Below are 22,313 nucleotides of genomic sequence, written 5' to 3'. Positions count from 1 at the left end.
TGGGACTTCAAAGGTTCCTGATGACTAAGATAGTCTTGAAACATCTAGTATCTGTAGACTCAATCCTGCAATTTCAAACTCACGACAAAGCTCCGATAATCCAAGTAGATGCCCAGAGAGCGATCAGAAGCCCCAAGGAAAAAATTCTTTGTGTGGACTACTACTCAGCTATTAAAAATGGTGACTTCACCTTCTTCACCCCATCTTGGAAGGAGCTTGAAGCAATCACGTGAAGTGAGATAAGTCAGAAAGAGAAGGATGAATATGGGATGACCTCACTCCCGGATGGAAGTTGAAAAACAAGATCAGGAGAGGAAACACTAAGCAGAATTTGGACTGGAGTCAGTGTCTTGCACCAAAGTCAAAGGCTCTGGGTGGGTTTCAGGTCCTGGAACAGGATGGCAGAGGAGGACCTGGTGTGGGTTGAATTGTTATGTGGAAAACTGAGGTAGTTCGGGAAATGGCACAGTGGATAGGCACTGGATTCTCAAGCATGAGGTCCCGAGTTCAATCCCCGGCAGCACATGGACCAGAGTGACGGCTGGTTCTTTCTCTCTCCTCCTATCTTTCTCATGAATAAATAAATAAATTCTTTAAAAAAAACATGAGAAATGTTTTGCATGTATAAACGATTATATTTTATTATCAACTGTAAACCATTAATCTCCCCAATTAAAAAAAAAAGAGAAAATCTTTTCATTTTCAGCCATTTTGCTTTGACACTCTTGCTAAGAAGATTTCTTAGTGGGAAAGATGGCAGAGAACTGACTAGGTCTTTAAAACCATGTGAGCCTCACGCCAGTGTCAAGTTCCCACTGCCTGAAAGCATATGGGCTCTCCATGGGTCACACTCTGCCGATCTCCAAGGTAACATGAATCGCCGGTAAGCTGAAATGTGTCAAAATAAAAGACTTTTGTGTTTCCACATAGACTCTCCAAATCATCTGCCCACAGTCTTCTAAGACAACTCAATGAAAACATCGTCATCATGCTTCCGAAAATTGTCAAGTCATCCCAATGCAATGTGAGAGAGAGAGAGAGAGAGAGGGAAACTGAAAAACACATATCCATCCGACAAGGGCATCACAGGCAGAACTTAGATATGTTTCTTAAGATTCATCCCTTAAATCCATGACCCTCTATAAAAGAAAGTGTTTGAGTAGGGATTTCCCCCAAGAAAGATATGCAAATGAGTTCGCAAGCATGTGACTGATGCTCAGAAGTCAGTGGTCCATAGGGAAATGGGAATCATCGCCTTGAATATTAATCTATTTGCTAGTCCTTTGTTTTTCCTTTCTGTTAATTGCCTTCGAATTGGTCTTTCAGACATTCTGTTTGTCTTTGATTTGTGAATTTTCATTTTCCGTCATTGTCTTTCTCCACTAACACTATACTTATTTACCTTGTGCTTCACTGTGACGTTATTTACCCAACACCTTAAATTTTCATCAATCAGGTTGTATTCTATGTTCTCTGCTTATGGATTTGAGTCCCCCAGGTAACAAGAGTTTATCGGTGGAATGTGAAATTATGACTTCTGTTTTGTTTTGAGAGAATAACTTTGCATCAAGGAGAGGGCGTTTTGTAATCATCTCGACAGGAGGTGGGTGGTGAGACTCCAGGCATCCCTGCTTCAGAATCCATTCAAGTTCCTTCTCAGTTCTTGAGCCAGTGCTTGGCATCACCAGACTAAGGAAAATGAAAAGGCAGGCCCTTCATCTCATTCAAAGTGAGAGTTCAGCAGGTGTGGGGAATGAGAAGAAAGTCAAGCATAGAGGCCAATGGAATAGGTCAACGGATCAATCAGTGAGAGGTTCTGAGACAGTGGGGGTTCTTACCGTGTTGGGTTTGGGGTCATCAGACACGGCCCTGCTGGAGAGGGTGTACTTCTCAGACTCAACTTTGCTCCTCCTAATTCTTGGGAGCCATTTCCTGTATTGCTCTCGGACCTGCAGAATAAGACATGCACTAAGTCAACCCATGAGAGCGGACGATGGCAGGAGTCCCACCGGGGGAGAGTGTGACTATGGTACCTGCTGGCTGAGGAGGCAGTAGACCAGGAAGATGAAGACACCCTGCAGGGTGTTGACGATGGTGAAGAGATAGGCCAGGAGCTTGGCAGCGGGACCCACTTGAAGGAGGCCCAGACACCAGGTGCAGCCCAGGATGAAGAGCTGGGCCGTGGCCTTGAAAGTCAGCATCCTGGGTGGGGGAGGAGACAGACATGTAATGATACAGAAATGGCATGGCCGATGTGATTCTCACTCTCACCCCTACAAATGACGCTTGTGTTGTGATCAGTGATGACCCCAAATGACTATCATGTGGGAGCCAGTTGGACTTGGTATTGGATTCAAGAGGCTAGTGATATATCTGGCGTGACTCTCAAAAGATTGTGAGATTTCATGAAGACCCTAATCAAAATTCAAGATTTCAGGCTGGGTGTCCTTTTTTTTGTTTGTTTTGGAAAGAAATCTATTTTTTTTTATTATCTTTATTTATTTATTGGATGGGGATAGTCAGAAATCAAGAAGAAGGGGGAGAAAGAGAGGGGAACAGAGAGACACCTGCAGCACTGCTTCACCACTAACAAAGTTTTCCCCCTGCAGGTGGGTGCTGGGGGCTTGAACCTGCATCCTTGCACATTATAACACGTGCACTCAACCAGGTGCGCCACCACAGGGCCCCTTAACTTTACTCTTTAAATGGAGGCCTTCCCAGAAACAAACATGCCTCTGGCACCATTCTGTTGTGTAGGTACAAGAGCCAAATAGGGGAGTCGGGCGGTAGCACAGCGGGCTAAGTGCACATGGCAGAAAGCGCAAAGACCGGCGTAAGGATCCTGGTTCGAGCCCCTGGCTTCCCGCCTGTAGGGGAGTCACTTCACAGGCAGTGAGGCAGGTCTGCAGGTGTCTGTCTTTTTCTCCCCCTCTGTCTTCCCCATCTCTCTTCATTTCTCTCTGTCCTATCCAGCAACCATGACATCAATAACAACAACAACAATAATAACCACAACAATGTTAAACAACAAGGGCGACAAAAGGAAAAAAAAAAGCCAAATAGATGCGAAATCTCTTCTCTTCAGTCTCGGGAAAGAGACAAAAAGTGCTACTGATCTGTGCGAGCTTCAAGGTCCACCAGCTGGAGCTCCCCCCCATCTCAGCCTCTGCATAAGCTCACTGAAAGAAGACTTTCTCAGGAGAGCAGACGCTATTCATTCTGTGCAAAGTGGAGGGAAGCTCAAGAGAAGTTGTCGTATGTGGGTCCGCAATCATTTTCACCAGGACAAGAAGTGAGGAAGGACAAGAAGGTGTTGGGCATTACGCCAGCTCCCCCCTGCTCCATTGCTTAACGCTGTGGTCTATTTACATAATCACTGTTTTGCCTGAGACCCGCCCCGCCTGCAGGGCATTGGTTTAATTCCCCACTGGTTAGATGGAAGCTTGCTACTTTTGCGCTCTTTTCTTCTCCCCACCCCCTATCCTATCCATTTCCTTTTCCGACCTGCCACTTCTGCTTCAGAAGATATACAGGCAAATCAATAAAGGCAGCATGGCATTGTGTTCCTGCTCAGCCACGAGAGTTCCTGGTTCCTCTCCCGCGTTGCTGAGTAAGCAGCAGCCTAGGTTGGCTCCGGCTGAGTTCTTTCCAACCCAGAGAGCACATGCCCCAGAAGAAACACCCTCAGGCTAGCCCTGCAAGAAGGAAGCCCCCCATAGAAGGTGAGGGTTCTGAAGGGCCTTCTGGCTTTAGCAGACTGTCGTGCTTCTATTGTGTTATCAGGATAGGAATTGTCTTAGGGTCACGGTGGTCATTGCTGCATGGAGATCAGCTCTTTTTCTTTTCTTAAGTAACTATTTATTATAGAGACAGAGCAATTGAGAAAGAAGGGAGGGATAGAGGAAGATAGAGACACACCCGCAGCACCACTTCACCATTCGTGAAGTCCCTTCTGCAGGTGGGGCGTGGGAGTTCAAACCCGGGTCCTTGAGCTCAACCAAGTGAGCCACCACCCAGTTGCCAAATTCACTACTTTCCTGATGGACCGTGGACGGACAGAAAGTTTTCAGGCTGGGTGTCATCAGGAAATCATATTTTTTTTCCAGTGGCTTCTGTGGATAATGGGGGTACCTGCTTACTTCATGCTCTGTAGAGTTCTGGGCTGGGGCACAAAGGTTTGAAGTGAGACCTTGCTTCAGGATCAGGCCTTGAGCTGTACCCTGTGCCTTCTCACCTCGTGTTCTGGATGGTGGACACATCACTGTTGAGGGAGGAGAGCTTGCTTCGCACAATCCAGAGGACCATCAGGAAGAAAGCCAAGTTAATCTGCAAATACCCCGCAGGCTATAATTGAGTAGACCCCACATCTGCTCAGCTCCCCACCCGCTACCCAACTCATCAGGGGGAGTAGCTGCTGTATTTCAAGTAGAGAAGCACAAGAAGAGATGAGTGGCTGAGAAAGTTATGGTCTAGATACACACTGGAATACTACTCAGCTGTGAAGAAGGATGAAGTCACCTCCTTCACCTCCTCTTGGATGGAGCTTGAAGGAATCCTGGGAAGTGAGATCAGCCAGAAAGAGCAGGATGGAGACGGGATGATCTCACTCAGGGACAGAAGTGGAGAAATCAGAAGGGGAAATACAAAGCAGAATGCAGACTGGGTTTTGTGTCCTGCCCCAATGTAAAGGATTCTGGGGGGTGGGGGGTCTTTTAAGTCCTGGCACATGATGGTGGAGGAGGACCTAAACTGGGGGGGGTGGGGAGAATGTTTTGCAGAAAACTGAAATATTTTACACATATACCAACAATTATACTTACTTTAAACTGTTAATCTAACATAATAAAAATAAAGAATTAAAAAAGTAGTGCTAGGAGAGCAGGCTCAGTAACCCAGGCCCCCATCCACTCAATGCTTCATAGGAGTTTCTGTGTTCTAGCATCAAGAGCCCACATCCTAGGATATTCCTGGATCTTACTGATAAGCCTACAATCCCATTATCCCAGGAGTTCTGGGAACCTCAAATTTCATGCTGGGGTTATAGATAGACTAAACACTCTCGCCTAGTCCTGTGTTGACACCCGTTCCTAGAAAGGTGGACAAGATGGACGCCATGACGCCATCATCACTCACTGAGCAGATGGCGACGACAGGGCCAAAAAAGGTCCATTGAAACCCTTTGCGTGTGTACAGCCAGCACCTGGGAGAGGGGAGAAGAGATTTGGGAACTGATGGACCCTCGTGGATAAAGACAACAAAGAAGCCATGCCCCCTCATCTACCCACATGTCCCTATGTCATCGCCCTTTAAGTTACGATGGTCATTATGATTGCCCCTATTTGGGGGTTGGAGAGTAAACATTCAATATCTAACTTCTAAGCAAATAATTTAAGAATAGGACATACCACGACCTACAGACTGTGTGCACTGGAACTGATTTAGCTTGTACAGTTGAAAAGTTGGAGAGGCCCTCCATCATGGCTTCATGGCTACTTGCATAGTCTCAGACTCATTGGGTAAAACCCAGTACATACTCACAGATGCATTTCTATTAATCATGCTTTCATGAAGTCATTAGAAATATATATATATATTCATCCAGGGAGCACTTTAAGTCTAGTATGTGGAAATTCGGCAGAAGTAAATATAAAACATTTAAAAGAAAGAGGAATGAATCAATGAATCAATAATTTCTTGTTTGTTGGATATATATTCAGTGTTGTCTCTGAGTAAAGATGTTTTTGAAACCCTACTCCACTTAGTATTGGCTGTTCCCAGACCTCATTGAGATCCAAATTGGGTGGAAGAGTAACAATGAGACACAAGAAACTACGGCCATAATAAAAATGGGTCCAAGTATGATAGACTGTGAGAACATCTACCCGGGCCATGACAATTTTATTCTGCAGGAGAGATTGATGCTTGAAAAGGTCAATGCCTTTGGGAATAATGGACACCCTGACAGAACTGAATTGTTTTCAGGCTTAGAAAGGAAGGGTGGTTTCAGCCCCCAAGTTGCAGATGCTACTATGATTCCATCCTGACTTTGCTGAGCAAATGATCTCACCAATGTGTCTCAGAACCTTCCTTCTCTAGAGCCCTGCCCCACTAGGGACAGACAGACACAGGCTGGGAGTCTGGGTCCACTTGCCAACACCCATGTCCAGTGGAGAAGCAATTACGGAAGCCAGAACTCCCACCTTCTGCTCCCCCAAAAGAATTCTGGTCCATACTCCCAGAGGGATGAAAAATAGGGAAGCTTCCAACGGAGGGGATGGGACATGGAACTCTGGTGGTGGGAACTGTGTGGGATTGTACCCCTGTGATCTTACAATCATGTTAATCACTATTCAATTACTAATAAAAATTTTAAAATGGAGACATGCAAGAGGAAATTAAGAAAAAAAACCCCAACAGAACAACATGACAACACAGGTCTAAATCAGGGTTCACGGCACTGCAGAATGTAATCTGCATGGTAACCTACGTGCTCAATTCATCACCAGTCAACCATCTAAGACTTAACGCTACAAAGTTGGAAACTCAAGGCCATGCTGATAGAAATGACACGATTCCAACACGACCCCAAGGGAGGGAGACTGGATAATGTGGAACGTAGGAGGACCATGGAGACGGTGAGAGGGTTCCATGAGGAAGAGCCAAAGAGAAGGCAACCGAGGTGGGTTGCAAAGTCTAGCCTGCAAGTCAACTCATGCCGCCATCTTGATTCTGTCAAACCTTTATTGAAACTCAGTTGTGTTCATTCTCTTGCACGCTATCTGTGGCTACTTTCACACTTCAAGGACAGACATGGGTAGGTGCATCAGACCATGCCATAAGTAGTCACAAATATATTGATTTTCTGGCCCTTTACAGAGAAGATTTGCTGACTTTTAGGCTGAATGACTCAGGAAAACAGCTGCTGAAAGTTCACCTGGTGTATTTACCTGGTAGTTGTCCCATACAGGTGAGGCCTGGAGGCTGCAGACACCCCCACGATCACAGCAGGGACCCCATAGCCCACGGGGAACATGAACTTCTTCATGGCCCTGTTCACACTGGAGTAGTTGACCACCATCAGGTTCCGGGCCGTGAGGAAGAGATTCAGGCCTTCCAGAAGCATCCAGGTGAAGGCGGCCAGGTAGAGGTAGTGTAAGGCCCCCGCGATGATGGCACACAGCACCTGGGGGAGGAGAGAGGGGTCACCGGGAGGGATGTCAGGGTGAAATGTATCTCTTCTACCTGGACATTGAGGAGATCTCTGATGGACAGGAAGGAGTTGTCAAGAGAGCCTTGGTCTTCTAGTTGTGTTGGCCAACATGAAGTTGACCATTCAACTCTGGCTCCCCTGGACCCAGGGTGTTGCTTAAAGGGATCCGGTGGAGTATGGCCCCGGGAGTTAGTTCAGCCGCCCTGGGGGAGGCCGTGGGTCCCCGAGACATCATGGTAGTTACCCGGATCTCGGTTCTGTCTATGGCCGTGAGGAAGAGCAGGTGGGCCAGGAAGAGGCAGAGCGAGAGCTGCAGGTGGATGGAGGTGCTGGTGTTCTGGATGGCTTTGCACAGCAGGAAGGTGAGGGCGGCCAGGAGGAGGCAGAGCAGAGAGAGACCCAGCCCCATGTAGGTGATGATGGTCAGCAGGGAGTCCTCCTCCTAGGACCCAGGGAAGAACAAGTTACGTCAGCTTCTTCTCTTGTGTTGTGACCTTCCCGAGATATTTCTTTTTATTTGTAGGTACAGTGGAACGGGCAGAGGTGGCACCAGGTAAGGGTTTGTGTCAGAGGGGAAGCTCCTTCGTGCTGAGATTGGACATCTGGAGGGGGAGGCAACCAATGTGTCCCAGAACCCCCCCTTTTCAGAGCTCTGCCCCACTAGGGAAAGATAAAAATACAGTGGGGTGGGGGCAGGACAGTAGTGCAGCAGGTTAAGCGCACATGGCATGAAGCGCAAGGACCAGAACAAGGATACCGGTTCAAGCCCCCGGCTCCCCATCTGCAGGGAGGTTGCTTCACAAGCCATGGAGCAGGTCTGCAGGTGTCTGTCTTTCTCTCCCCCTCTCTGTCTTCCCTTCCTCTCTCCATTTCTCTCTGTCCTAGGCAAAAACAGCAACAATAATAACAATGATGAGAGCAACAACAAGGGCAGAAAAAAAATGGGGCCAGGAGCAGTGGATTTGTAGTGCAGGCACTGAGCCCCCAGCGATACTGTGGAGGCAAAAACAAAAACAAGAAAACGAAAAAACAAAACACACTGGGAGGATGGATCCACCTGCCGACACCCATGTCCAGCGGAGAAGCAATGACAGAAGCCACAACTCCCACCTTCTGCTCCCCATAAAGAATTTGGGTCCAGACTCCTAGAGGGACAAAGAACAGGGAAGCTTCCAATGGAGGGGGTGGGACAGGGAATCTGGTGGTGGGAGCTGTGTGGAATTGTGCCCCTGCGATCTTACAATCTTGTTAGTCATTATTAATTTCCGATTAAAACTTTTCGAACGGTTATTTCTACATGCCAAAGAACACATCTTAGACACAAGCTTAAGACATGCTCTCCCTCCGCCCCCAAATCTCAGGTGAGTTTGTAGCCCTGGGATACAGGATGATGTCCCCTGCTAAGGGCCTGAGGGGAAAGTCTGGCTACACCTCGCCTTCGTGGGCCTACGAGTAGACACTCGCCCATGCTAAGTGACTCAGCCACCCAGCCATGGGCGTTGGCTGGGGTCCTTCTTGGGGTCTCACCTGCGTGTGGTCATGAGCCAGGAGCACGGCAAAGCTGCTGAGGTGGGAACACTGGCAGGTGGTACTGCCGCTGTCAGTGGCCGTCAGCGTCACGCAGCCCCTGGTGGCCCAGTGCCCACAGTCATCCTGGCCCCGCTCCCAGAAGACACAGAGAACCTTCTGCCTTGGCCTCGTGGTCAGTGACTGTAGGGACCGGGCAGAAGGGCGAACGGGTCACTGGACATGTTCACCCAAAGTTGACTTGGGGACAACTTTGTTCAGGAGGCAAAAGTTGCCCAAGGGGTAGGTGTGTGTCTTTGAAGGCCAAGGGTAAAGGAGTCATCAAGGAGGAAGCCGAGAGTCACAGCCACCGAGCGGCCCTCCAAGGACTCACATTCTGGAAGATGAAGGTGACAGGGGAGCTGAGGTTCTGAGTGTCCTTGCTACTCGTAAAGGCAGAGACCACCTCAGAGATGAGCATGGCGGGGACTTTCTGCAGCCCCTGGAGACCCATCAACTTCTTGGCGTCTGGAGACAGCGGAGCCTCGCCCAGCAACGTTGCTACCCCCGGAGTGGAGATGAAGCCCACCACAGACGCTCCTGTCAGAAAGACAGCAGGTTGGTACCATGAAGTGTCCGCTCGGACACTCCTTCCTCCTCAGATGGAGTCCTGCCATCCCTGAAGAGGCCTGGAGATTCTGCCCCATGCCACGATTCTCTTCAACACGACTCTGTGGCACACCCACTGGGCATCTTGCCCCACGCTGCACCCTCAGTGACCGTCTCACCTGAGCCATCGGGTGTGGACACTGCGTCCCAGTTCAGCAGCATCTGAGTCCGATTCTGCCTCAAGGTGACATTTCTGTCTGTCTTCTTCTGCACCTCCAGGGACAGCTCTGCGATGTCATGCCAGGGAGTCAGATGGACAAGGGCGCCTGCATCAGCTGCTACAGTTCCCATTCCACGATTTTGTACATTTTCATAGAGCAATGACATTTATGCTAAATGTTCCTGGCTATATACTCCGTGGACCAAATAATACAGAGAGCTATATCTCCTATAATCTATGGTATACACAGTCACGGCATTTACCGTGGTACAGAGATCACGGGACAGTGAGATCTATGGGGAACATGAAGGTTCGAAGAGATTACAAGGGCGGTAGCACAGCGGGTTAAGCGCACGTGGCGCAAAGTGCAAGGACCGGCATAAAGATCCTGGTTCGAGCCCCCGGCTCCCCACCTGCAGGGGAGTCGCTTCCCAGGCGGTGAAGCAGGTCTGCAGGTGTCTGTCTTTCTCTCCCCCTCTCTGTCTTCCCCTCCTCTCTCCATTTCTCTCTGTCCTATCCAACAACGATGACATCAATAACAACAACAATAATAATTACAACAATAAACAATAACAACAAGGGCAACAAAAAGGGATAACGAATAAAATAAATATTAAAAAAAATAAAGGAAAACAGTAAGCAGAACCTGGACTGGAGTTGGTGTCTTGCACCAAACTCAAAGACTCTGGGATGGTGGAGGGAAGGGCTCAGGTCCTGGAACATGATGGCAGAGGAGGACCTAGTGGGGGCTGAATCATTACGTGGAAAACTGGGACATGTTAGGAATGTACAAAATGATTGTATTTACTGTCGATTGCAAACCATTAATCCCCCAATCGAGAGATTTAAAAAAGGAGGAAACAACAAGTCACAGAGGTAGCCAAGTTGGCCCCTGGACTGTAGAGCGCTTGGCAGAAGGCTGAGGTGGGGTGTGGACGGACAGCAGGCTGGGGGCAGACCCACGCACTCACCTGTGCCTGCGGGTGAGCCCAAGGTCAACGGCCCACCGGGCAGGGCCCTGCTCAGCCCCCTCAGGACATCCTCCAGCCCCCCCAGCAGGTGAGCGGCCACACAGCGCTGCTCTGAGCGGGGCAGGGTCTCCAGGTCCCCGGGGGCCCCCAGCAGCTCGTCCACATCCTGTATGAGGGTCTAGAGGGTTGGGGGACACCGAGTCAGGGGACCAGGGGGCAAAGGGGGCACGTGGCCTCCAGGCAGTTCAGAGACCTGCCGGGCTAGCTTCGCGGGCGGGAGACAGACAGACGACCGGGGACTCATGGCTGAGCTGGGAACGCAGTTCAGTCTTTATTGATGAGCGGGGATGCAGTGCAATCTGTCTAATCTCCATTCATTAGAAAGTCCTGTCCTTTATATCTCCTGAGGCGGAAGTGTCAGGTTGGAAGAGGAAGTACGTAGGATGGGGGGTGGGGAGAAGGAAAAAAGTATCAAGCTTGCATCTAACCCGTGGGGGATTAAACCAATGCCCTGTCGGCGGGGCGGGTCTCAGGTAAAGCCGTGACTATGTAAATAGACCACAGTGTCAAGCCATGCAAGTGAACCCAACGTGATGATCAAAACAGAAGGGGTCTTAGAAGCAGAATTAGAAGTAGACCAACAGAGACCAGAGTGGACATGAAACAGACCTCCTTCCAAAGTCAGGCTCTTCCCGGGCGTCACAGGTGGGGGGACGAGAGGGGAAAAGGGGGCAGCTCGGTGCCCCTGGGGGCCTGCCAGTGAGAAGCACGCCTGCACGTCTGCATCCCCCACCCACCCGCCCGGAGGGGCACCTCCTGCTAGGGTGTCACCCCCCAGCTCCACCTCCCCAGGCTCCTGTCCTCACCCGGATGGTGCCCCGGGCCTCTGAGGCGGTGAATTTTCTGCTCAGATTCTGGAATTTTTCAAAGAATTTGGAGAGACTCTGCAGGGAGGGGAGATGGAGGGTCAGAGAGCCCCTACCCCAGTGGGAGGGTGGGGTGGGGTGGGGGGCGTCTTGCCTGGCCCCTGGTCCCTGCTGGGGCCACTCACCTGGCTCTTGATCCCAGGGGGCGGGGCCCAGGCTGGGAAGGTGACCTCTGCAGGAGACAGGAGAGTGACCCATCAGGGTGACAGTGTCCCTGAGTGTGCTGGGGGCGGGGGGTGTGTGTCTGGGGAGGGGGAGGTACCTTCACAGACGGTGTCAGTTGGGTTGTTCTGGAACCCGGGTTTGAGGGTCCAGCCCGGACGGCAGGTGCAGCGGTAGGAGCCCTGAGCATTGACACAGATGGTGGAGTTGTCACACTGGTGCCGCCCTGAGCTGCACTCGTCCAGGTCTGGGGACAGGAGAGAAGGGTCAGGGCCCGCCCAGCGAGGACCAGGCCACGCCCACGCATGACCACGCCCACAAGGCTCCGCCCCCGTGACACGCCTCCTGGACCATACTGACACCAGGCCACGCCCCTCCCAATCCACTATTGGTGCTTTCCTTGAGGACATTCTGGTAATACTCAGGGTCCTCCCCAAGATGGGCCACACCCCCTCCTCCCACTATTGGCCTCTTACCAACAGGCCTCTCCTGGCCACACCCACCCAGGGCTCGCCCTCCTCTGGGCCACGCCCCCTCAGCACATTATTGGTGCTTCTCTTAAGGCCACGCCTCTTATGACCACACCCACCTCCTGGCCTCGCCCTCTACCAGTGCATGCTCCTCCCACCTGCCCTGGGGCCTCAGTGGGACCAGGGGATGCTCCAGGTTCCTGCACATGAGTGCAGCTGGGTTGACAGCTGAACCTCGGGGCAAAGGGGGGCCTGGGCAGGGCAGGGGGTCCAGGGGTCTTGGCAGATGTTGTCACTGGGCTTGTTCTTTTTCCCAGCAGGAGGGGATACCCCTGAGCCACCTTCACCCCCACTGAGAAACCGCTGCTGCCTGGGGGTTCCCCAGGACCCTTTCTCCTGGCACCCCAGCTCCTTCCCGGGGAACCCCCAGATCTTTTAACATTTCACTTTAATAATCTACACCCCGCTCCAGGGGCCCCCACAAGGTGTTGTCTGCTGGGCGCCCTGGGTGGAGGTGTCTGGGATGGGTGCCCTGGGGGGTGAGGGTCCCTGGGGTGGGTGCTCTTAGTATGGGGTCTGGGGTTGGGTGCCCTGAGTGTGGGGGTCCAGGGTCCGAGTCCTGCACCTTCGCACACGGTGGTGTTGGGGCCTTCGGGGGACTCAGGTGCCGGCTTCCAGCCGGGGCGGCAGCGGCACTCAAACCCCCCCACTTTGTTGAGGCAGTGGGTGGAGGGGTGGCAGGGGCGGCGCCCAGATTTACATTCATCCACATCTGGGGACAGAGGCAGAGGTCAGGGCTCCCCGCTGCTCCCCACAACCCTAGGGTCACCCCCAAACCTGCCCCCCAACAGACGAGCATAGTGGGGAGCCGGGTCTCCCAGTGAGGAGTCGGCCACCCCAGGAGGGAAACTGAGTCCCGGGGACCCAGCTTCCTGGCCGAGGGCTCTTGGGTGATCTCTCCGGACGGACGGACAGATAGATGAATGGGCGTGGGCCTGGGGTCCCCCTCCTGGGAGCTGGACGTGACCCCCTCCTTCTGAGGGTGGGGCTGTGGTCTGGGGGCTCAGGGGCTCCACAGCGAGACCCCCAGGGCCTTGAGGAATGGGGACTTAAGGGGAGGTGTTGCCCGGCATCCTTCATGGCCGAGGGGTCCTCCTGGCTGGTCTCCCAGGCTCAGGGCGGCATCCGGAGTCCTGGGGGGTCCTGGGTGGGGGTCTCTACCTTTACAGCTCTTCGGGTCCCCGGGTTCAGGTTCAAAGCCAGGCTGACACCTGCAGACATAGCTCCCGTGGGTGCTGACACAGATCCTGCGGTTCTTACAGATTCCGGGGTTCTTCTTGCATTCCTCCACATCTGCAGAGGAGGGCATGGCATGAACTCAGAAACCTGCAGAAGCTTCCCGATCACTCAGTCGGTTGCAGTGAGCAGGGACGTTCTTCTAAGTCACACCCAGGCACCCTGGGGTGGGGTGAAGGTGGCGGCCCAGCTGTCCTACTGTCTCTCTGCTCTCGGTGGTTCCCGGTTCTTGCAGCCTGGACACCCCCACTGGAAAAAGGTTTTCTGTGTTGTCATCGGAAAATATCATTGTAGTTCTGTGGGGATATTGTGAGAGCATGGTAAGAGCATAGGGGAACTCCCACCATACAGATGGAGGTCTGAAAAGATACCCCACCTGTCGGTCTCTCCCTTTCAGGGGTCAAACATGGAGGGAAGAGCTTTCCTGACTCAGTTTCCCCTTGTTAGTCTCCCAAGCATCACAAGAACCTACACCCCTTAACACTTAACTCATTTCCTTGTTATAAACCAAATGGTTTGCCTGCTTAAAGTTCACCTGCTGTGATCACACAGACTCCACATAGCACATTCTGCCTGGACCAAAAGGCTCTTCCTTCCTATTTCCTTAACCCCCTCCTCCACTTTGATCTAACTCCTCTATCTTACCTCTCTGCCTCCAAGGCTCCTCTCTGTCTGCTTCTCCCTTGCCACTAATCACTCCGAACGCTCCTTCTTACCACTATCAATTCTCTTCATTCTTTAGAGCCTTCACCATGGGGGTTCCGACCTTCTAAAGCTCACCCTTATCACCACATGTGAAAAATGTCCTTTGTTCCCGTCTGCTATTTAAACCCTGCCTTCTGTACAATAAACAGTTTGCAACCAAGTGGTCTCCTCGTCTCTTCCTGTTGTTAGCCACTAGAGTTAGCATGAAAGGCCAGTAACAACTTGCTTCTGCTGAGAGGTCCCCTACGCAAGTACCAGCATAGTTTTTTTTTCTTTAAATTATCTAATTGGAAGGTTCATGGTTGCAGAACAGCTGTTGACACGTGTGTGTGAATCTTATGACAGGTGTCCACAAAGCACTTTCACCCCACCCCCCAAGTTTTGTCCTCTTCCACCATTCTGCAGCAGGCCCCCAAAGGGACAACCCCCCTCTCTCCCAGTCCTCTCCCTGCCCTCCTTCCCCAGAGTCCTTTGCTTTGGTGCAGTCCACGGCTCACTTTGTATTTCCCCTTCTGTTCTTGTTTCTCAAGTTCCGTCTATGAATGGGACCAATGTGCACTCATTCTTCTCTCTTTAGCTCATCTCATGTGATGGGATTCAGCTTCATCCAAGAGGAGGTACAGAAGGTGACTCCATCCTTCTTCACAGCTAAGTAGTATTCCATAGTGTATCTAGACCACAACTTGCTCAGCCACTCATCTGTTGTTGGACACCTGGGTTGCTTCCAGGTTTTGGCTATTACAAATTGTGTTGCTATGAACACAGGTGCACAGAGATCTTTTTGGATGGATGTGTTGGGTTCCTTAGGATCTATCCCCAGGAGAGGAATGGCAGGGTCACAGGGCAGGTCCACTTCCAGCCTTCTGAGAGTCTCCAGACTGCTCTCCACAGGGGCTGGACCCATTGACATTCCCACGGCACTGGTGTGGGCAGCCCAGGACCCCAGGGAGAGGGAGATGGAAGACACAGGGAGCCCTTACCTTGACAGGTGTTCTTGCTCTTGTTCCTGAACGTCGTCCCCCCAGATTCCAGCTCGAACCCGGGGATGCATACACACTGGAAGCCCCCGTCCGTGTTCTCACAGTCTGCATTTGCCCCACACAAGTCTGGCTGGGAGGGTCCACACTCGTTGATGTCTGGAACACACAGGACAAAGGGTCAGCCTGTCGGGGACAGCACAGGGGAAGAGTGAGACCCCGGGGAGGACAGACCCTTTGTTGTCACTGAGTTTGCACATGTGGAATTGGGGGCATCACACAAACACACAGACCTTGGGAGCCTGAGCACAGAAAGATGCCCAGTGTGGGAGGGAACTGGGCGAGGTGAGCACACCTGGTGATTCCAACTGGCCCAGGTGTGTGTAAGGTTTAAGAGGAGGTTAAGGGGCTGGGCGGTGGTGCACCTGGTTGAGTGTACACATTACAGTGCACAAGGTCCTGGGTTCGAACCCCCGGTCCCCACCTGTGGGGAGAAGCTTCACGAGTGGTGAAGCAGGGCCTGCAGTTCTCTCTCTCTCCCTCTCTGTGTCTCCCCCTCCCCTCTCAATTTCTCTCTGTCTCTATCCAAAAATAAATAATTAAAGATTAAAAGAAAAAGGAAATTTAAAAGAGAGAGAGAGAGAGAGAGACCTGCAGCCTTGCCCCACGGCTTATGAAGTGTCCTCCCTGAAGGTGGGGAGCGGGGGCTCAAACCCGGTCCCCGCGCATGGTGATATGTGTGTTCATCCAGGTGCACCATCGCCTGGTCACCCCATGAATTCTGCGTGGGACCCGGGAAAGGGAAGCTGGCGCCCTTCACCCACTATAACTGCCCCCCACCCCGCCAGGCCGCCTGGGGACTCAGCTCTGGGCATCCTTGGGGTTCCTTGGCTGGGCTGGGCTGGGTTGGGGGGCTGGGGCCACTGTGGGGGTCCTGACTTGGGTGCTGGGCGCCCCCGCTGGGGACCCAGGGCTGGTTTCCATAGGGTGACGGTGGCAGTGGATTGGGGGGGGCTGTCCAGGGGACCCTCCTCTCTCAGTCCTGTGGAGACAGCCACAAGTCACCTGTCTGTCCCCTGACGGCCTCTTCCACCTGCCTGTGATCAGTGTAGACCTGGGACACCCACACTCACTCCTCAGGCCTCCCCACCCCTGGGCCCTCCCAGTGCCCCTGAGTCTGGGTGACAGGGTGCCCCAGGACCCCAGCTCTGGAGGAAGTCGCCTCTTATCAGAGCCATTCATGGATGTGGAAAGAGGAAGCAGATAGGAGCTGGGACATTTGCTGACATCTTATCTCTTCCTGTGCCCCCACCGCATGCCAGTCGAGAGATGCTCATAGCAGGTCCCCACTGAGAGGTCTGGGGACCCCGGGAGCTGGGGCTGGACACGGCAGGATGAAGCCAGCACCAGATCAACAAGAACCAGGGCAAAGTGTGAAGGGACGCTGGCGATTCAATTGTCTAATTATATTTCTTTTGATTATTTTATTTATTTTTTACTAGAGTCCTGCCCAGCTCTGGCTGATGGTGGAGTTTGAACCTGGGATTTTGAAGTCTTAGGCAGGAGAGTCTCTTTGCAGAACCACTATGGTATCTACCCCTGCCTTACTTATTATTATTATTATTATTGTTATTATTGCCACCAGGGTTATCGCTGGGGCTTGGTGCCGGCACTACGAATCCACTGTTCCTGGCGGCCATTTTTTTCCATTTTATTGGGTAGAGACAGAGAGAAATTGAGAGAGGAGAGGGAGACAGAGAGGGAGAGAGACAGAGAGACAGACATCTGCAGCCCTGCTGTACCACTCATGAAGATTTTCCCCCTGCAGGTGGGGACCGGGGACTTGAACCCGGGTCCTTGCGCGTAATCGGTGTACTCAGTTGGGTTACCACAGCCTGCCCCCTCCTCACTCCTGCTTGACAAGGTGCCTCCCTTCCTCACAGTCTCCATGTGGGGCTCCACCCCCCCACCCCAGACCCCTGTACCGTCACAGCCGTCATTAGGTAAATTGAGGTCAATCTGCCCAGAAAAGGACTGGAAGCCTGGCAGGCAGCGACAGGAGGTGTTGACACAGTGGGAGTTCTGAGGACACCACACCGGACAGTCTGCGGGGAGAGAGACCGGGGTCAGCGGGTCCAGTGAGCAGAGGAAGCCAACCACAACTGGGGTTTCCAGAGTAGAGCTGAGGCTGGAAGGATGGAGTCAGGAAATGCTGGGCTTTTAGTCAAGAGGGGACCCCCTTGCCTTCTCCCCTGATGACTGCGTCTAAGTCAGACCAAGTCGTCTGTCTGCTGGTTGGGGACAGTCCCCAGCATCTCCCCCAGAGGATGTGCACAATACACTCGCCAGCCCCCCGCCCCCCGATGTGGACGGTGGACTCACCTTTGCTCTGTGCTGTCGTGTTCAATGTCCACAGTAGCACCAAGGCTCCTGGGATAAAAGGAAAAAAGAAAGAAAGACAGAGACGTGAAACAGAGTTGAGGAAGGGTTCCATTTTCAACCCTGGCCCATGGCCTCCTGGGTAGGTGGTTCTGGTCCGATGGTCCTGTGTTTTCTGAAGCTCCCTTGAGGGTCCTTCCTGTGCTCCATGCAGACTTGAGAAGTTGGGTTTTCACTTCATTTCTCTTCTTTTTCTTTCCTTTTCTTCTTTTCTTCCTTCCTTCCTTTTTTTTTTTAATTGTCACCAGCGTTATCACGGTGACTTGGCGTCAGCACTAACAAACCCACCACTTCTGTTGGCCGTTTTTTCCCTTTTTATTTCTTTCTCTGTTGTCTTGGTAGAGCAAAGAGAAATTGAGAGGGGAGAGGGAGGAAGAGAGAGACAGAGAGACACCTGCAGCCCTGCTCCATGACTCCGGAAGCTTCCCCCCTGCAGGCGGGGACCAGGGGCTTGAACCCGGTTCTTACACACTGTAATACGTGCGCTTAACTAGGGGCACCACCTGCTTGGCCCAGGAGTCGGATCTTCCCACGAATCATTTGAGTTTTAATTCTTGTTTTCTTCTTTAGATAGAGGCAGAGAGACAGAGATTAAACACAGAGAGATCACATTGCCAAAGTTTCCTTCAAAGCGGTGGGGGCCTTTCTTCCTCTTTCTCTCCCCCTCCTGTCTTTTTTTTTTTTTTTCCTTCTTTCTTTCTTGTAAAAAAATTTTATAGATAGTTACAGAAATAATCACCAACCCTTCTCTGTGGCCTGGGGAGAAGCGCTGCAGTTTCCAGTGGAGGGAGTGAGGACGCAGAACTCTGGCGGTGGGGACGGGTGGAGTTAGAGCCCTGTGATCACTTTGTAAATCAATATTCAATCGCTAAATAAAAAAACCCAAAATACTTTATTTATTTATGATTTGTTGGACAGAGGCAGAAGAAAATGAGAGGGAAAGGGGAGATAGAGAGGGAGAGAGACAGAGAGACAGCTGCAGACCTGCTTCACTGCTCATGAAGTGGGGGCTCAAACATGTACGCCTTCCTCTTTCTCGCCTTCCTCCCTTCCTCCCCTCTTCTTTTCTTCCTTTCTTGTCTTTGTCAGACTTCAGAGTCTCTGGGCTGACATTTTCCAGATAGAAAGAGACAGAGACAAGAGAGACAAAGGGAGACAGAGGGAGGCAGGGCAGGAGACCACAGCACTGAAGCTTCCCCTAGCACCCTGGTGGCCAGGCTCAAACCTGGCACAGCAGGTGCGCAGTTCAGGTGAGCTCTCTTGCCGACCCACGGACTTCCTGGAGAAGACTCAGTTGTCAAAAAGACACCCGTAGCTCAGGGGCGACAATCCCAGGAAAGACCTTATGAAGGAAAAAAACTGATCCATCCAAATATATTTCCTGCTATGCAGGTGGGCCCAAGTTATTGTCTGGGGAGATGGTGTCACGGCTGGAAAAAGGACCAGAAAGCTGGATCAGGGGAGAAAGTAGCTCCGTAATATGGGAAAAGTGTATAAATATTGTTGACTATAAACCCCATCGATTCGATGTGATCTGGGGCCCATAGTCAGCTTAGGAGCCTATGTGACCTCAGCTGTCAGTTTCAGGAAAACACACACACACACACACACACACACACACACACACACACACACACACACACACACACACGTCATTGGCCCTTTGGAATATAACTAAAATATGCCTACTAACTATCTACAAAACAGAGACCCCAAATCTTCATCTGCACTATTCCAGCCTTAAGGTTCATGATAAGTCAACAATTTGTTTGGTTTTGTGTGTTCACTCTCTGTTCAGCCACCAGGTCCCAGATGCTACCATGATGCCAACCAGACTTCCCTGGACAGACAACCCCACCCATGTGTTCTGGAGCCCTGATTCCCCAGAGCCCTGCCCCACTATGGAAAGAGAGAGGCAGACTGGGAGTATGGATCGACCTGTCAATGCCCATGTTCAGCGGGGAAGCAATGACAGAAGCCAGACCTTCCACTTTCTGCATCCCACAATGACCCTGGGTCCATGCTCCCAGAGGGATAAAGAATGGGAAAGCTATCAGGGGAGGGGATGGGATACGGAGTCCTGGTGGTGGGAACTGTGTGGAGTTGTGCCCCTCTTATCCTATGGTTTTTGTCAGTGCTTCTTTTTTTAAAAAAATTTATTTATTTATTTATTCCCTTTCGTTGCCCTTGTTGTTTTATTGTTGTAGTTATTATTATTGTTGTTATTGATGTCGTCATTGTTGGATAGCAGAGACATGGAGAGAGGAGGGGAAGACAGAGAGGGGGAGAGAAAGACAGACACCTGCAGACCTGCTTCACCGCCTGGGAAGCGACTCCCCTGCAGGTGGGGAGCCGGGGGCTCGAACCGGGATCCTCACACCTGTCCTTGCTCTTCGTGCCACGTGCGCTTAACCCGCTGCGCCCCCGCCCGACTCCCCAGTGTTTCCTTTTTATAAATAATTTTTTTTTAAGTTTCCTGGTTTTGGATTTGACATTGGCTGTGCCTTGGTTTTCCATCCTGCTACTCTATTCTGTACATCTGGGACTACCCAACCTCTAACAACCTCAAGTGTCTATTCCCTAAAAATACACACACACACACACACACACACACACACACACGCACACACACGCGCACACACACACTAGTCACTCTGCTTCTCTTGAGAGCTGGAACTAAGATTTGTGGTAAAGGAGAGAATAGGGTACACACAGTGTGAAACTTGGGCTGTGTAGGGTGGGTTGCACCAAAACAAAGGATTCTGAGCAAGGAGGAGAGGGAGGGAGTTGGGGGTCTTGGGGGTCCTGGCGCATGATGGTGGGAAGAAACTCCAGTTGGGGGAAGAGAGTTTGCTGTAGACATCGTCATGGGGAGATTAGAAACTGACCCCGTGTGTCAACAACTGTACCGGGAACTGTTAGCCTCCCAAGACACCGATGAAAAAAGAGGAGGAGAGAGAGGAACAAAACAAGAGAGAGAGAAAGAGAGAGAGAGAAAGAGAGAGAGAGAGATCCCTGTTGAGCCCCCAAGTTTTTCCTAGGAATATGCCTCACTGAGTTTCTCTTTTGAAAATCTAATGTGGTTAAATTAAGACCTTGGCTTAGATATTCTCTCCTTTAGATAGATAGACAGATAGAGAGATAGAGAGATATATACAGAGATAGATAGATGATAGATAGATAAATGGATAGATAGATAGATAGGTCTGTGTTGAGTTCCCAAGTTTGCTGTAAGAATGTATCTCACTGAATTTCTCCTTTGAATATCTAATATGGCTGAATCAAGACCTTGTTTTAGATATTCTCCAATTCAGAGAGAAGAGAAGAGGGGGAGGGAGGGGTAGAGGGAAGGAGGAAAGGAGGGAGGGAGAGAGAGAGAAAGAGAGAAAAAGAGACAGACAGAGAGAAAGAGAGAGAGAGGGGGGGAGAGATGTCGTATGCTTTACATTGGTTTGTTCTAGCCCTCCCCCGCCAAGAGAATTGGATCAGTCCTATTAATTTCGCGGGCCTGCTTGGCCCCGCCCCAAGGAACCCCGGGAGAGGGTTCCTGAGTCCTGAGTCCGAGAGTTCCTGAGTTCCTGAGTTCGAGAGTTTCAGGGTTACAGAGTAAGAGAGAGTTCCACAGTGGAAGAGTTTCAGAGGGTTCCCCAGTACGAGAGTTCCAGAGTTCCAGAGTTGGAGAGTTCCCGAGTTACAGAGTAAGAGGGAGTGCTTGTGCCGCCGCAAAGAGACAGCCAAGTTCTGTTTGGTGATTAGTTTGTCTTAGTTTGTGAATGAATAAAGAAATACAGCTTCCCTGCCCAGCCGTTGTCTCTGCGTCTCTGTTACCCGCCGTGAAGCTAGACCCGGCCGGCAAGAGCCTCCGAAAATTTTAACAACAGAGAGAGAGAGAGAGAGAGAGAGTGAGAGAGAGGAAGTTCAAACCATAAAAACAACCAGAAAGCGAGTATATTCTCTAGTGGAAGCTGTTCCAGGTCCCTTTGATCACCTCTGGTCACGGCTACCAACTACTTACCTGGCAAGACTGTGCTGAGTCTGCCGCTCATGGTCCCGAGAGCAGGAAGCCCAAGGATGAAGGACGTCTGATCACGGCTTCTCTCTGTACGAGACCTTCTGTGTGTCAGGTCTGATCCGGATGGCAGAAAACCACAGACCAGTTCTCTTTCTCCTGCCCCCATCTTTAGTCTCTACCCAGCGATTAACTTCTTCAAAATTCATGTCTCTAGCGATTAACTTCTTCAAAATTCATGTCTCTCTCTCTTAAAAACATTCTGTAAATTGCTAGCATTTGCTCTGGAAGTCTCCTTGAGGTGGGCTTTTTTTTTTTTTTTTTTTTTTTAAATTCTGAGGATTAATTGTTTTCGGTCAATACAGTTGTTGGTCCATGTGTAACACTGCTTAGTTTTCTGCAAAAACACTCTCCCCATCCCCCCAGCCCAAGTCCTCCTCCTGTCATCAGCACCAGGACCTGAGAGCCCCCCTCCCCTGAATCCTGGACTAGGCCGAAGGCATTTGGCAAGATAAGAAATCTTTTTTTTTTTTAGCATACTAATGTGACTTTGTTTTTATTTTATTTATTTTTCACCACTTCCATCACCAAAGGTCTGTGCCCCCATGCCCACCCCCATTAGAGTTCTTCCAAGGTCTTAGAAGTAGGTTGATATATATATATATATATATATTTCACATTCATATACTCAGCTGTCTATAGTCCACATCTGAGTGTAATCATTCTGTAGTTTTAACATAAGAAAGCTTGAATACACCCTATAATGTCCCCTCAGGAGTAATTTTTACCAAACACCTTATTTGACAACTCAGT

The 22,313-nt window shown here is 50.9% G+C and overlaps 1 protein-coding gene across 6 annotated transcripts; it reads right to left on the bottom strand.

The window, feature by feature from the left end:
- Nucleotides 1–1,497: 1,497 nt before the first annotated feature.
- Nucleotides 1,498–21,841, bottom strand: LOC103126654 (adhesion G protein-coupled receptor E2). Of its 6 annotated transcripts, XM_060184598.1 has the most exons (20): nucleotides 21,507–21,841; nucleotides 17,435–17,482; nucleotides 17,038–17,157; nucleotides 15,056–15,211; nucleotides 13,296–13,427; nucleotides 12,700–12,846; nucleotides 11,705–11,851; nucleotides 11,568–11,614; nucleotides 11,383–11,460; nucleotides 10,517–10,694; nucleotides 9,505–9,612; nucleotides 9,111–9,316; nucleotides 8,738–8,920; nucleotides 7,455–7,652; nucleotides 6,948–7,183; nucleotides 5,134–5,200; nucleotides 4,235–4,326; nucleotides 2,034–2,202; nucleotides 1,839–1,949; nucleotides 1,498–1,689 (listed from the first exon to the last, which is right to left on the bottom strand). In XM_060184598.1, the coding sequence occupies exons 1-20, from the start codon at nucleotides 21,667–21,669 to the stop codon at nucleotides 1,657–1,659; spliced, it is 2,619 nt and encodes an 872-aa protein (XP_060040581.1). In that variant the 5' UTR covers nucleotides 21,670–21,841; the 3' UTR covers nucleotides 1,498–1,656. The 6 variants fall into 6 exon arrangements, with proteins under 6 accessions (XP_060040581.1, XP_060040577.1, XP_060040578.1 ...); XM_060184594.1 differs by lacking the exon at nucleotides 12,700–12,846 and having other exon boundaries at nucleotides 4,235–4,344; nucleotides 9,505–9,660; XM_060184595.1 differs by lacking the exon at nucleotides 12,700–12,846 and having other exon boundaries at nucleotides 9,505–9,663; nucleotides 21,507–21,840.
- Nucleotides 21,842–22,313: the final 472 nt, after the last annotated feature.

The sequence above is a fragment of the Erinaceus europaeus genome, unplaced genomic scaffold, assembly GCF_950295315.1.
Source record: "Erinaceus europaeus unplaced genomic scaffold, mEriEur2.1 scaffold_532, whole genome shotgun sequence".
In the NCBI taxonomy this organism is placed as follows: domain Eukaryota; kingdom Metazoa; phylum Chordata; class Mammalia; order Eulipotyphla; family Erinaceidae; genus Erinaceus; species Erinaceus europaeus.
This window is presented reverse-complemented; position numbering and strand designations above follow the sequence as displayed.